This window comes from Echinops telfairi, unplaced genomic scaffold (genome assembly GCF_000313985.2).
Source record: "Echinops telfairi isolate 266 unplaced genomic scaffold, ASM31398v2 ScPeMD7_5;HRSCAF=22, whole genome shotgun sequence".
Taxonomy (NCBI): Eukaryota; Metazoa; Chordata; class Mammalia; order Afrosoricida; family Tenrecidae; genus Echinops; species Echinops telfairi.
In genome coordinates, this window is record NW_022103901.1 from 13,695,303 (window position 1) to 13,710,482 (window position 15,180).

The following is a 15,180-nucleotide window of genomic DNA, read 5'->3' on the forward strand; positions in this document are numbered from 1 at the left end:
GACACCTCGTGGTTGCATAGGCTGGTGTGCTTCTTCCATGTGGGCTTTGTTGCTTCTGAGCTTGATGGCCGCTTGATTACCTTCAAGCCTTTAAGACCCTAAGTGGTCTATTAGGGAAGGCTATGACTCAGCTTCAGGAGCTGCTCAGGATAGTTCTTGGCCATGGCCTCTCTCTAGAACCCCGGGCTGGCCTAGCCTCTCCCGTTCCGCTAAGCCTGACAAAGGTTTTGCTTTGATAAGTGCCCATAGGGACCACTGTACTGCTCAGGCTCAGGCCAAAGGAGCCTAGCTCTCTAGCTCCATGGGTTAGCAAGGCTAGCTGTGCTGACAGTGTCCAGTGGTCCCCCACCCTGTCAGGAAGCTGGTCCAGAAGGCATCCAGCTCTCTCTGGGGCTTGGGAAACCCAACATGCCTTCTGCTGCAGCTCCTCTGCCACCACTTCCTGCAGCCCCACATGGTCTCTGGCATCAAATTCCCTTTCTGTCATCTCCTGAGTCTAGGAAGTTCTGAGTGCAGGGACCCCAGGTCCAAATAACGTATTCTACGTCCAACCCTTCTTTCTCGGTGGCAGTGGGGCTCCCCCTTTCGCCTACGGAGCTGGCTCATTGTAAGCCTAGAAGATGCCGAAACAAAGGGGCCAATCTCCTCAAAGGGCTCTATGCATCTTACTTGCTCGGCCACCATCTACCCTGGCGATGTCCCAGCAGAGCTTCCAGATGGAGCGCACTCAAAGCAAGGGCTGGCTGGTGGGCACGTGCTCCGGGTAGCCAGCCAGCTGCGAGAGGATGGAGCAGGGCTGGCGGGGGCTCCCATCCCCATGCTCCGGTCACCAACTCGGGGTCAGTGAGGACAACAGCCTTTGCACACAACTGTAACTGCTCACAATTCAGACACGGGAACACGAGGCTCTCGCCAAGCAAAGTGAGCAATGACGAAACCCACAGGGGGATTCTTTAGCCACGACGCAACGGGGAGGGTGATGTGGCTGGAACTCTCCTGTGTGCACTCGTGGCAGGCACACCGGTGACAGGCTAAGAGCCTGATGGCAGGGCTCACCACCCAGGGCTGCCCTGAGCAGCCAGCAAAAAACGCCCCCACAACCCCGCCAGGTCTCTGTGCCAACTAACAGCGACCCTACAGGGCAGGGAAAAACTGGAACTCTTCAGGGGAGTAGAAAGCCTCGTCTTTCTCCTGCAGGGCGGCTGGTGGTTTTGAACAGCTGACCTTGCGGTTAGCAGCCCAACGTGCAACCACCCAGTGCACCACCAGGGCTCTGTCTGGGTCACCTCCGGTTTCCAGACAACGGGGGTGGGGGTGGGGGTGTGTGTAGCCTGTTGGGTGTGTTATCTCAGTCACAGTCTCTCTTGAGATGGGAAGGCACAGGCACAGGGCAGCTTTCCTGGACGCGGAGCTGTCCTGCCACCTGGCGGACAAGCAGGAGATGGCACCGCATGCAAGGCCTGATCCACAAAGCAGTCCCAGAAGGGTAGCGCCCACACTGTGCTCACTGTAAAGTTTTATTAAACATGGTCAGCACACCCACGTCCCCATCCGGGCCTCTAGGTTCTGAGGGAACTCTGCCCAAGTGTGGGGTGGGATGTGGACCCCTGTGGACATGTGAGTTGTGGGAGAGGCGCCGGCTAGTCCTTCAAAGGAGGGGCCCTCCAGGCAATGTCCCCACAGACTGTGAGGAGGGAGGAAGGGAGGTCCCCCGCAGCCCCTCCAGGGAAGTCTCTGCTCTAACTGGCCGCTGGGGCCATGGTCTTCTGACACAGCCTGGCCAGGAGCCCCGCCATCTGCAGGAGGGAGTTCACACCCTCTGCGATCTTCAGGTGGGTGTATCCGATTTCCTGGGGGACGAGAAGGCAACACGGACCAGACTGACACCCGGCTGTTCTTGAAGTCTGATTCCATTTCAACATCAAACTCAGTCAACGTCGATGCTGCGTTTGCTGTGTATACGCTCAGTAAATAAATATGTATACAACAACATTAATAAAGCTTAGAGAACAAGAAAAACAATAAAGCCATGACGGACTCCAACCCCAGTTGGAACCAGGTCCCCCTACGATGTGAGCGGGTTGTGGGAGAGGTCACACAGCTTGACCAAAGTCCTGTCTATCAAGGAAAGGGATGCCGGTGTTCTTGATGATTAATGCACACGCTAACAGGTCCTGGTAGAGAGCGCGGTCCACCTGCAGGAGATGGACAAACTCCGAGTCCAATGAGAGCAAGCGCAGTGACAACTGGGGGAGGCTAGGACAAGGTGGGGCCAGGGCTGGGGGAGAGCTTGTCCAGAGATGCGAAGACAGGCCAGAGGAGCCCCACACAGCGGGAGGCTGGACCCCGCCGAGGCTCCAAGGTGGAGAGGAAACCACGAACACAGAGCCCGAGGAAGCGAAGCCAGGGCACCCGAGCCTCCCGGAAGCGTGAACAGACAGACAGAAGGAGATACCCCATACACTCCTCACGGCAACAGTATAAAAGAGCTAGGCAGAAATAAGAAATCCTGGGGCTAACGAGTTCACCACAAGACACCGGTAAGGGTCACTAGTGGGTTTCCACAGCAGGCCTGGGCGGCAGAAGGGATCTCTTCTCCTGAAAGAACTCAAAGCGGAAACCCAGACAGACTGACCGTGCACCAGGTGCACTACTCCCCTGGTCCCGAGAACCCCAAGGCGGAACCAACTCAAAGGCCAGTGACAGGTGGCCGGGAATGCCCCGTGGGACAGGTACACGGCAAATCTTAGCCGGCCAGAGAGAGGTGGAGTGCAGAGACAGGCTGCCACCTGGAGGGACGCTGGGAACAGCATGCTGAAAGAATGCCAGTGTCCAAAGACAACGTAGCATGTGGTCCCAGTGATAGGAGCTACGGAGGCTGGGCAGCTGTCTAGAGGCCCAAGATCACTGGTTGCCACGAGTGGGCCAGGCCACCCCTTCAGGGCCACGGAGTCTCCGCTAGGGATGATGGTGAAACTTGGAAATGGGTGGCTAGGATGGGTGTCGAGCACAATGGGTGGAAATGCCACTGCCTGCCCAAGCACATACTGGAAGGTCAAAACGGAAAGTGTTCTTTATACACACATGGCTCTTTCAAAAGAAAGTGTGGGGGGAGCTCAGATGCTTACAGACATCCTCCCTGAAGACAGTCAGTCACCAGACTAGGGTAGGCCCTGCTCCCTGCTGTTAGGGACAATGGACAGGCCTACAGTCATGGATTTGGTCCCTGTAGACGGAGTTTACACCGTACTGATAATGGTTCCTATGGAAATCCAGAGAACAGATCAAACCAGCTTGTGACATCCAAAGTTAGGCTGCCATCCTGAATCTAGGATCCGCCCATCTTGTCACATGCCCCCAACCCCTCCTCTTCCTATTGCCTGTATATCTCTAGATTGTCCCCCTTCTCACTGCTGTATAACTGATAGTACAACCCCTTCCTGTGACGTATGTCTTTACCTGTAATTAGGGGGCTTGCACTGCCCCCAAATATATATAGGGTTAGCAATACAGGGTGCTTGCTCTCTGCTCCTCCCTTGACCTCTCGTCGGCTCCCTCTCCTCCCCTGTTCCCTTTCCCCATGTCCTCCTCCCCCTCCCCCTCTTTCCACGTGGACCACCAAGCGGGACTGAGGTGAGCAATGCTACCATGAAATGTGTCTGACTCCATGATTTCAATATCTCTTTACCTCTCATGCTCTCGATGACTTTAATATAACATTTATATATCTCAACCGTACAATGTGTCTATTGAACCCGTGATTAGTGGCGGGGAGAGGGGGGGGCTGGCAGCTCCCCCCGCCCTACAACCACAAGAAAGGTTTTGTTTTACACACAGGTTAAAAGAAGCAAGCCTCCGGAAAAAAAAAAAAATCAACAGCCTGATTAAAAACAGGCTACAGATGGGAACAGACACCTGGGCAAAGAAGCCAGGTGGGACACGCCGATGAATGCTGCAGGGAGAGGCCACACACGCCTCGTGGAGTGTGTCTTGTGAGGAAAAGAAGGAACAGCACTAGGTCCCCCGTGTGCTGGTCATCATGCAGAGCAGGTGGACAGCTCCTGCAGCGCTGGGAGGAACGTAGCCCTGTTTCTTAGAAAGACACACACACACACACACACACACACACACACACACACACCCCACCCCCACCCATAGTCAAGTAAGCAATCTCACTCCTGGGAATTCACCCCAGAAGAACGACACTCCCGCCCACGTTCACCCCGATTCCTGTGTGCAAATGCTCAGAGCGGCTTTATTCCAACCCACCCAAACTTGGACACCCCGTGGCCCCCAGCCGGCCCACCAAGCACACGATGGCTGGTCCACACAACGGCCACCACTCAGCAACAGGGAGGAGCCAGCCATGGACACCGTGTCCTGGATGAATGGAAACACGGTCGGCTAGGCAAGAGACGCGGCTGTCATGGGAGATTCTGGGCTTAACATGGAAACAAACGGATTGGTGGTTCCCAGGGGCAAAGAGACAGCAGCCTAGGTGGCGCAGTGGGTTACATGTCAGGCTGCTTGATTGCAAGTTCAGCAGTTCAGAGCCACCAGCAGCTCCTTGGGAGAAAGATGAAGCTTTCTGCTCCCATAAAAAGATGCACAGCTTTGGGAACCCACAGGGTGACACTGCTCTGTCCCACAGGGTCACGAGTCACTGGCGACCCGAGGACGTGAGCTTGGTTTCCAGGGAACAGAGTGAACCAACAAGTGGCACTACAAATTGGGCATGATGGGAGGTGGGCAGAACGCTCACATCTTGATTGTGGCCGTGTTTACACGACGGATGCGTCTTGTTAGCGTGATCTACCGCCAAGGCTTACCTTCACAGCAGTTAAACTATACCTCAGCTAACCTGACCTCAGTGAACACACACCATTTTTAAAAAGCCCTCTCTGAAGAGCCACCCTAAGGAACACCCAGGCCATCACCGACGGGCAAAGCTGGCTTCACCAAACACCTGGCTCTCAGGACAACTGGGCATGCTCTCTCACCCCCCACTGCCCCATCCCTGCCAGGGACGGCTCACTGGGCATCTTCCAGGTGCCAGGTCTGAGAGCCAAACAAGAAAGACACGTGGCCCCCGCTCTTGGGCAAGCGGGAGTCTCTCGGCTCTCACCGACCTTAATGAACTCTAGCTTCAGGTACTCCGCCATCTGGAAGGTCTTGCACACTCGGAAGAGGTTGCCAATGATGTCCTCTGGCGAGTAGCCAAGATGCCACAGGTGAGCCAGGATCTAGACAAAAGAAGAGGCAGTCTGGCCGTTTGACCCCCTTGGGCTGGAAGATCCCATGGGGACACAGAGTCCAAGCCGCGCCAACCCTGGGGCCATCGCACTGGGACAGCGTCCTGAGTGGACGCACACACAGCAACTCAGGCAGCTCACGTGCTTCTGAGAATCCCCTGGATGCCGGCACCGCTGGGGACCCAGACCCCAGCCCCGTGTGTCATGCCCATTAACTCATGACAAGTAACATCACTGGTTTTCCCGGCAGGTGCAAATGTTTCAGGTTACACGGTTAAGCTGGTCTGTCTACTACCACACCCACGCCCTCGTTCAAGGCTCTTAAAATGCTCCACCAACTACCCTCCTGCTTGGTTCCCAGTAGGAGAGGCGTGCATCCAGGCTGGAACCCAAGCACTGCATGGGTTCCCCCCACCACCACCACCCCAGCTTCGCTCAGGAAGTGAAAGGTTCCTCCTGGGTCTGGGAGAGAGCCCTGGCGGCGCTGCACATTGGGTTGCTAACCGCAAGGTCAGCAGTTCAAAACCACCAGCCATTCCGTGGGAGGAAACCGAGGCTTTCGACTCCCATCATGAGGGACAATCTTGGACACCCACGGGGCAGTTCTGCCCTGTCCTACTGAGGCGGAATGGGCTCCCTGGCGGTGCTGGTTTTGCGAATCAGGGAGGAGACTAACCTTGTAGGCCTCATCGATGTCAGCGCTCACACAGTGCTGGATCATCTCCTTCACCAGCAGCGGGTGGGGCTCGTCACAGACCTGCCCGAGCCGAGAGGAGACGAGACGCGTATCAGGGACCAAGTGCTGGCCAACTTCCCCTCATCTTTTCACGGAATTCTCCAGCACTAGGCTGCTAACTGCAAAGCTAGCCGTTGGAAGCCGTCGGCCACTCCATGGGAGTAGACAGCCCCGTCTTCTCCCGTAAACCCACAAGGGCAGCTATCCGGGTCCCACAGGGTCTCTGAGCTGCCACTGATCCGACAGCAAAGAGTGAGATGTTTTCTGGAGGGGCACGGGGAGTACAGGTGATGGAACTATTCGCAACAGAGGCACACAAGTACCCACGTGCCCAAACCCTCTCAGCAACGTCTTCTGATGACCAGGTATTTTTTTTGGTGTTTTTTTTTCACCTTTAGAGGTCCTAAAAAAATTAAAAAAGAAAGAAAAAAAAAAAAAGAGGTCCTATTTCTTTCTTTTTTTTTTGAGGTCCTATTTCTCAATTCAGGAGCCCTGGTGGTGAAGTGGGTCACACATTGAGCTGCCAACCACAAGGTCAGTGGTTCAAATCCCCCAGTCACTCCACGTGAGAAAGAGGCTGTCAGCTCCTGTAAAGTCTCAGAGACTGACAGGGGCGGTCCTGTGGAGTCACAGTGCCTCCCCCTCCCTTGTCACCTGCCCACCTGGGGTCCCCTCCAGCCTTCCTACCTTGAACACGTTCTCACTGTTAATAAAACCGAACCCCGAGAAGGTGGACTGCAAGTTGTTCAACGCCTGTCGAGGAGCAAGAGCTGGGTCAGGGGTACGGCTTCCACCTCCGTGACCCCCCAGGAGCTCCCTGCCCCGGAGTCCACCTGGAGGTGTGTGCCCCTCGGGCGGACTCGCTGTCTCTGGGCAGCGGTCACTTACTCCTGCCCCTGCAGAGCAGCCCGGGGACACTCCCTGCGGGGCAGCGGCCACGGACCTGCCTCATGTCCCCCTGGGCGGTGAAGATGATGGCCTCCAGGCCATCGTCCGTGTAGGGCACGCTCTCCTTCCCGATCACGCTCATCAGCCTCGCCAGCACCTGCGCGTCCGTCAGCTTTGTGTAGCGCAGCACCGCACACCGCGACTGAATGGGCTCTGGCGGGCAGGGGGAGTGTGAGGGAGGTGCTGCAGGCAGCCGGCAAGCGGCAGCACATGGCCCACGGGCCTCAGCAGGGCCACCGCCTCTCTTCCAACCTAGCGGGGGCTCCAGAGGGACTCTGGGAGTCAGGGTGACTTCTGTGCCAGCCTCTGTGCTATGCTGGCGGCCGTGGCCAGCGCCGCCCAGCGTGGCCTCCGTGAGACTGTTTCCTGGTGGGGAGAAGACACCCCAGGATGGAGCCACCAGGTGCCTCAAGAACTCAGGGGAGTCAGCAGCCACCCAGGTGGGTGGAGATGGGACGGAACTGGGCAAGATCAGTGACCTTTTCATTGGAAAGGCCTTTTTTCAACAACAGACTAGGACTGTACATGTGGACTTGGCCAGGTGCACGGAGAAAAGACTGACGATGTCAAGGGTCGCTTGGTGTTTGCAGCCATGACCGACGCCCACGGAAGCAGCCGTCGGGAGACAGATCAAACCGCACACTGCACTGGGCAGGCCTGCTGCCCAAGACCTTTCCCAAGGGTCGAAGGGCCAGGCTGTCCCTTTGAGGACTAAGGTGCGCCTGAGGCAAGAGCCCTGATATTTCCGACAGCTTCCTGTGCGTGTCTGGATAAAGAAGACCGGGAGGCGGTGCTGGTGAAGGCGACGGATGGACCACGGGCTGCCGAGAGCAACCAAAGCCAACTCGGAGGAAGGGCAGCCAACATGCTCTTGAGAGGCAAGGACGGGGGACTTTGCCTCACACACTTTGGACCTGTCAGGGCAGTCCCTTGGCTCAGAGCTCCACTTCTGGGGGCCTTCCTGAGAGAAGTAGATGAAGCGGGTGTGGTGGGCAACCCAGCGCCAACCCCCCAGGAGCCCCGGGCGGCCTCACCGATGATCTTATCGGAAGCGTTGCAGGCGAGAGCGAAGCGAGTGGTCTTGGAGTAGATCTCCATGGTCCTCCGCAAGGCCTGCTGAGCGCCGTCCGTCATGCTGGGAAGAGACAGAGGGAGACAGTCGGCGCCCCAGGCACCCGCCCCACAGGACCCAGGACATGCCCCATGTGGCCCGGATGGAGCTTCAGAAGCAACCACACAGCCCCCACAAGTGCCCACACCCAGGAGCCCCGCTCCCTAAGGCCAACCATGTAGATTCGCTGCCCGCACACACAGCATCACAGTCCGCAGTGGCCTCCCCATGATGAGGCATCTGAGCTAGCGGCCTGACCTGGTCGGTTGCCCACTGCTCTACTAGAATGCTGGGTGCCTGGGCCTCCCTGAGCACCAAACCCAAGAATGATCCTGGCACTGTGGGTGAAGTGCTGGACTGCTGACCCGCCATGATTTACAACCCAGAGAGTCACTACGAGTCCCAGAGGACTCCGCGGCAGGGGTTTGGGTGTTTTTGTTTGTTTGTTTGTGGAGACTGGGAATCCTGCCTCACTGTTCTCTCGCAGAGTGGAGGTGGGGGTTGAACCGCCAACCTGGTGGCCAGCAGCCCCGGGATCCTCCCAAGGGTGCGTGGACTATGGTCACGTGTTTCCACTTTGCTCGGCGGGGCACACAGGCTGGTGGCGGCAGTCTTGGGTGGGTCTGGCTGGGCTGGGGTCAGCGGTGGGCTCTTTTCTGGACGCTCCGGGGGTCAGTCTGCTAACCTCCCCTTGCCCAGCTTCTAGAAGAGCTGCAAAGCCAGCAGTTCGGAGACAACAGCCGCTCCACGGAAGAAAGAGGCGGCTTTCTAGCCCATAAAGAGCGGCCGTCTCGGAAACCCACAGGGCAGTTCTGCCCTGTCCTGTAGGGTGGCCGTGAGTTGGCACTGACTCCGCGGCAGTGAGTGTACTGTGAGCTGGGCGATGGCTCAGAGCACGGAGCAGTTTTCCATTCACGATTCACACATGGTCCATCTCTGCTCACGGCTGACTATTGCCCACAATGCAACATCGCCGATCCTACTTCCTCCGCCTGCTCCCTTCCCAGCTTCTTTCTAACCCTCAATGTCCTTCTTGGGTAAATGTTGCCCTTTTGAGCCCCAAAGGTTGATTGTTCTGAGGTGGGCATGCCTCAGCAGGATCACTGCTCCCTCTAGACATGACTACGCTCCGTCTGCCAACCTGCCCTGTCCCAGCTTCTAGGAGCCCTGGTGGCACTGGGGTCACGCACAGTGCTGCAATCTGCAAGGCCAGCGGTTTGAAACCGCTAGCTGCTCTGGGGAGAAAGATGGGGCTTTCAACCGCCGTAAAGAGCGACAGGCTCAGAACGCCCAGGGGCAGCCCCGCCCTGCCCTGTGGGGTGGCTATGAGTCAGCATCGCCTCGATGGCTGTGAGCTTGGTTGGGTTGGCTACTGTTTGGCTGAATATTGAGCCATGGGTGCGTTTCATTCCATTTCGTCGCAAACTTTGTGAAGCAGCGAAGAGAACACAACAAGGTATTAACAGACAGTCCCCAATTCCTCTTCCAAGAACATAAACAAACAACAACACCTTTGTGTTTTTTCCAAAGCTATTAACGTTTCTCCAACCCCATCCACCAAAGCTCTCTGGGAGACCGAGGTCCAGGTCAAACCTCCTCGGCAAAGCACGTTACCTGTCTGCTTCATCCAGGATGATGATCTTATGCCGACCCTTGGGAAGGGTGACTTTCTGTTGGGCAAACATCTTGATTTTATTCCTCACGACATCAATGCCCCTGAAAACAAACCACACCGGAGTAAACAGCGCTGCCTTCTCAGACAAACTCTTCTCTTCACAAGGACCTTTGAAGCTCGGTGAGCCACCACGGTCGACCGCTGGCCCCACCTCTAGTGTCATCCTTAGGCAGTGCTGCTTAGCTCTAAGACGGGGGAATTCAGGACCGGGCCCCTTTCTCATCAAAGCCCTGGTGGCGTAGTGGTTGACGTGCTGGTTCGAAACCGTCAGCCACTCCGAGGGAGAAAGATGAGGCTTTCTCCTCCCGTAAACACTCCCAGGGGCTGTTCTACTGCCCTAGGGGGTCAGCATCAGCTGGAGTCGGCTCCGCAGAGCTGTGTTTTCAGAAACCGAACCCACCACCCCTAGTAAAATAAAATTAAGTTTATCTCCAATGACCACATGGAACTTGGACTCTCTTCTAGTCTAAGATACACTTGGGGGGTGGAGAAGGGGTGGTCTTCATCGATCGTATATTCGATCGTATTCTTCCCGTATCTTGAAACATCCTAGTCATTATTTCATCATTACTTTAACGACGATTCTCAACTAGGCTTAAAACAAAAAAAGGCCAAAATAACCAGAAAGTATCTGTATTTGCCTCCTGGGACCAGTGATCTACCAACAGCCATAGGACAGGCTCGTGGCACCCAGGTGGCGTGGTGGTTACAAGCTGGGCTGCTGACGGCAAGGTCAGCAGTTGGAAACCACCAGTAGACAAGGAGTTAGAGCCTTGGAGACTCCCGGGGGCAGTTCTACCCTGTCCTCTAGGGCCACCATGCGTCGGCATCATTACTGCCCAATGGCACGGTTGACCATTCAAACCCACCAGCCACCCAGGGACAGAAAGAGGAGGCTGCCTGTCCCCCCGCAAAGATGGACAGTCTTGGAAACCCTATTGAGCAGTTCGACCCGTCCTACAGCACTGCTGAGTTGGAACCGACTCGGCGGGAGTGTGTTAAAGGTCAGGCTCTTGCCGACAGCGGAAGAGCAGTTAGTTGCATTCAAAGGACGAGGACCACTTCTGAGACGGAGCTGGAAACAGCGCCCTCCAGGAAGCTCCAGAGGCAGACTGCCGCCCTGCTATTCGACTGGTCCGTATTTCAGTCTCCAGGACTTCATTCCTAATGAGTCCACTCAAAACCCCACGTTCACTGCCGCCGATCGATCTGACTCAGAGGGACCCTGTAGGGCAGGGCACAGCTACCCCTGTGAGTGAAAGCCCGTCTTTCTCCTGGGGAGCGGCAGGGGGTTTCAAACTGCTGACCTTGCAGCTAGCAGCTGAGCGCCTAACCACTAGGTCACGGGGCTCCTGTACAAGCCCAGGCTGACGGCAGTTCCCCAGCTCGTCCTCTGGGGAGGTTGAAAGGAAAGCGTTTCCTTGGCGAGGCCAGCTCCAAGGACCCACTGCCCCCAAACACCAGCCACTTAGCCAACAAGCCGATTCTGCTCACCGCGGGCGACCCCCAGGGGGCTTCCCAGGTGGAAGCAGAAGGCCTCGCCTTTCTCCCACAGAGCGGCTAGAGGGTTTGAACCGCTGACCTGGCGGTGAGCAGCCCAACGTTTATCCCAAGGGCGCCCCCACAGGGGTCCCCAAAGAACCCCAATTCCGTGCTGTCAAGTTGATTCCAGCTCAGGGCACCATGACGGGACAGAGCAGCCTCAGCTTTCTTTCCCAGAGTGCCTGCTGGGCTGGAACCACTGACTTCGTGGTTAGACACCAGCGCTGAACGGCTGTGCCACCAGGTCCCCTTAACGAAGCCCAGGGTGACACTGAGAGGAGGCCCCGGCGCACCTGTCATTGGACGCGTTGAGTTCCAGGACGGCATCCTTGAGCGCTGGGCCCAGCAAGGCCCGGGCCAGACACAGGATGCTGGTTGTCTTCCCGGTTCCGGGGGGGCCCTGGGAAGGAGACCCCCCTCCCAGTAAATGCTTCCTGCAGCTGGAATGCACCCAGCCTGGCCCATGCTCTGCTCCCCCAGCACCCCACCCCACACTGAACACCCAAGTCCACTCGAGCAATCAGCCCCCGGGGAGTCTGGCTAGCAGCTATGGGACGTCGCCCTCTGCCGAGGGGGATGACCAGGGTGTCGGCCACAGAAGGCGTCTTGGAGGAGGAGCAGAAGGAGGAGGCAGCCCTACAGCCAGCCCGAGCCAGGGACTCACAGCAATGATGATGTTGGGCACATTCCCTTCTCTTGCAAAGACCTGAGGAAGGAGATGCTCATTAGACCTGGGGGGCTGGTGAGCCTTAGGTGCAGACCCCAGCTCCCTGGCCCAGGAGGGAGGTGCAGCTCCAGAATTCTCAAGTCTCACCTCAGCATCAAAACCAGACCCACCCTCGATACCTGACACCCAGAGGGGTCAGCATCACCCTCAGCCGGGCCTTCTCACAGCCCATAGGCCTGTACCTCCAGGGGCCTTTGCCCCAGAGCTTGCTGTGTCCCCCCCCACCCACCCACCCATCCTCTGGACTATTTTCAACAGGCCATTAAGTGGTCTCTTTGCCTCTGAACTTGCCCCCTTCCGGTCCACTCTGGGACCACCTTGGTCCAAAATGCAAATGTTTCTAAAAATTTACCTAATGGTGAGCCTTGGGTGACCCCTTACTGTCCTCCCACTTGAAGCCCAAGCCCTTCAGTGGGCGGGCACCAGAGCCTGGGCCCTGCCCACCTTGCCAGGCATGTTCTGACTTGTCCTCCAGGCAGAGCTCTGCCATCAAAGGCTTGGGACAGGACAGGGACAAGGAGAGAACGGCCGTTTTTTGTAAGCCCCACATTAAGACAGGTTTTCTACCTTTTTAAAAGTTACAAAGGATATCCCACAGAGCTGTCACAAAGCCTAAGCTGCCCCTCTCTAAAGTTCGTGGAAGAATGGACTTAAATGGAATTTCCCCACGAACTCTGTGACATCCCTCTTCTTATCTCTTTATAGAACGTGGCCCCTTGTCCTAAAGGAATCAAGAGCACCTCTGATAACCCCTCCCCGAACCACCCGCCCTTCCAACACTGGACACCACCCGCCTTGGCTTCCAGGCCTTTCCTGGATGCTCTGGGTCTCCCAGCCGCTCAATCCTCCTGGATTCTCCATTTGCTCCTCCCACTCCCACCCCCAACCTCCTTCACTGTCTCTCGGCCATCTCGGCCTAGAAGCAGGACAGCTTGTGAAAGCCACCGGACCACCCAGATCCCCACTGGGAGAGTCACCCACCTCCAGCCGGCTCACGGTGTCTGCGTTGCCGACGATCTCGCTCAGCTTTAAGGGTCTGTACTTCTCAACCCTGCGAGGGACAGAGATGCCGGCATGTCAGGATTGACACAACGTGGCTGTTTGCACCCCTCCACCCCCCAAAGAAAGCACCAAGGAGCCCCGGTGCCGGAGTGGGTTACCTGCAGGCCTGCTAACCACAAGGACAGCAGTATGAAACCATCAGCCAGCCGCTCCACCAGAGAAAGACGGGGCTTTCTTTTTTTTTTTTTTTTTAATCATTTTATTGGGGGCTTGTACAACTCTTAGCACAATCTATACATACATCCGTTGTGTCAAGTACATTTGTTGCCCTCATCATTTTCTTTCTTTCTTTTTTTTTTTTAACATTTTATTAGGGGCTCACACAACTGTTATCGAAAGATGGGGCTTTCTACTGCAGTAACTACTTAGTCTTGGAAAACCAGGCAGTTCTACTCTGTCTTACAGAGTCAGAACGGACTTCATGGCAGTGAGTTTGGTCTGGTTTTACAGGCAATGAAAACGGGCCAGTGGCTGCAGATTGTAAGTTCAGCGAGGAGCTCAGTACCATCTGAAACGTTGCGTGTCTGACACACAGCTGTGCCCCCCAGAGCTGAGGAGGGCCTGTTTGTGGCAGAGAAGGGCTAGGGTGGGCTGTACAGCACAATGTAACACCATGGCCCACAGCCCTCTGGGCCCAGCCAGCTGCTCCACAGGAGAAAGATGGGGCTTTCTGGTCCCATGGAGGGCTGCAGCCTCAGAAACCCAGAGGCACTTCAACTCATCCGTGCAATAACTGATGAAGCGTTCTACTGACATATCTGCTCCAGCCATGAGTGGGGGGCAAGGCAAGAGGGCAGGAGCAGAGGGTTACCAAGCTGATGCTGACAGGAGGGTAAGAGTTCTTCCCAAGTCCCTCTACCATCCCCACCCCGCCAGACCCTCTGTTATTTGGATCACAGCGCCCCTAAAGGGCAGCGTGGAAATGCCTCACCCGACAGGGCTTCCTAGGTGGTGTGGGGCCAAGGGATGGCCTCATCTTTCTTCCAGGGTGTTTGTACTCCTGGCCTTCTGATTAACAGCAGATGCTTAAAAGGCGCCAACAGCCCCCTAGGTTGCCGTTTTTGAAAACTAGCAAGAAACAGGCGGCCAGCGCCTTCTCTGCCCCACCTGCGCGGACACTCTCTCAGGGGGACAATCAGAGGTGGCCTGCACAGACAGGGGCCCGGCTGAGGAGATGGTCAGAGAGAGTCGCTGGGTTGGTGTTTGTTTTGATTATTTTTGGATGAGGCATTTTCTCTTTTGCATGTAGATAGAAATATTACCTGGAATAAATTGGGATGACTACACTAAGGATTTGTGTCTGGTTTTTCCCTTTTTAAAAAGGCTTAGTGGTGGGAGAAAGACTTTCTGCTCCGGGAAAGACTGACAGTCTTGGGAACCCACAGGGACAGCTCCACGCTGTCCTGCGGGGAGGCTAGGCGTAGGCAGTGAGTTTTTGCAGTGGTGTGTTTGGGTTTGTGGTGTTGTTTTCTAACAAGTACATCTACACCAAAGGGATTGGCCAAGGCAACGGTGTTCCCACGGCAATCCAGAGACATCCAGGAGTTCAAACACCCTGTTTCCCGGCTCACACAATCGGCGGAACCATCCTTTCCAATCGGTCCATCGTCATTGACCGAGCCGGTGCCCCCAAGCATGGCTCTCCTGCACGCCCTCCGGTAGCCACCATCGCCCCTGGGCTAGCACGTGACATGGCACGGTCTGGAACTTTCTGCGGCTGGCTGACGTCACTGGGCACGTTCTCCCGGCTCACCTGTACCAGGGCACGCGTGGGGCTTCATTTCCTGCCCACCGGGGCTGAAGGCATGGCACCCAGTGGGTAGCCAGCACACTGCTCATCCAGTCCCCTGCCGGTGGGCATTGGGGGCTGGAGCATCGGTTCCACGGAGACCCCGATCCCGGAGAGGCCACTTTCCACCCAGGTAGGCTTCCTGGCCTTCCCCAAAAAGAACCACACGCCGACCAGCGCGCCTCAGGAGCCCGCAAAGGGCTCCCGCCCTTGGGGGCCTCCAGAACCAGGCCTGGCCCACCCTCGCGTCGAGAAGCACCCATCAGGGACAGCTCGGGTCCTCACCACGGCAGCTCGTAGTGACCGGAGCTGCTGGGGGTCTTGCTGGGCGCCGGGGA

General features: G+C 56.7%; 1 protein-coding gene across 2 annotated transcripts; it reads right to left on the bottom strand.

Moving 5' to 3' along the window:
* Positions 1–1,504: 1,504 nt before the first annotated feature.
* RFC2 (replication factor C subunit 2) lies at positions 1,505–14,938 on the bottom strand. 2 transcript variants are annotated; one of them, XM_045285983.1, is made up of 11 exons: positions 14,807–14,931; positions 12,973–13,042; positions 11,929–11,970; positions 11,558–11,664; positions 9,662–9,763; positions 7,971–8,071; positions 6,932–7,089; positions 6,676–6,741; positions 5,929–6,009; positions 5,130–5,243; positions 1,505–1,850 (listed from the first exon to the last, which is right to left on the bottom strand). In XM_045285983.1, the coding sequence occupies exons 1-11, from the start codon at positions 14,890–14,892 to the stop codon at positions 1,740–1,742; spliced, it is 1,038 nt and encodes a 345-aa protein (XP_045141918.1). In that variant the 5' UTR covers positions 14,893–14,931; the 3' UTR covers positions 1,505–1,739. The 2 variants fall into 2 exon arrangements, with proteins under 2 accessions (XP_045141918.1, XP_045141917.1); XM_045285982.1 differs by lacking the exon at positions 1,505–1,850 and adding an exon at positions 4,204–4,380 and having other exon boundaries at positions 14,807–14,938.
* Positions 14,939–15,180: the final 242 nt, after the last annotated feature.

Coding starts and splice junctions, on each gene's coding strand:
- RFC2 (XM_045285982.1), bottom strand. CDS start 14,892: ATGAGCAGTGTGCTGGCTACCCACTGGGTGCCATGCCTTCAGCCCCGG. Junction 7,090..7,970: donor CGCTTCCGATAAGATCATCG/GTGAGGCCGCCC, acceptor CCTGCCCGCCAG/AGCCCATTCAGTCGCGGTGT. Junction 4,381..5,129: donor TGAAGCTAGAGTTCATTAAG/GTCGGTGAGAGC, acceptor CCATTCATCCAG/GACACGGTGTCCATGGCTGG.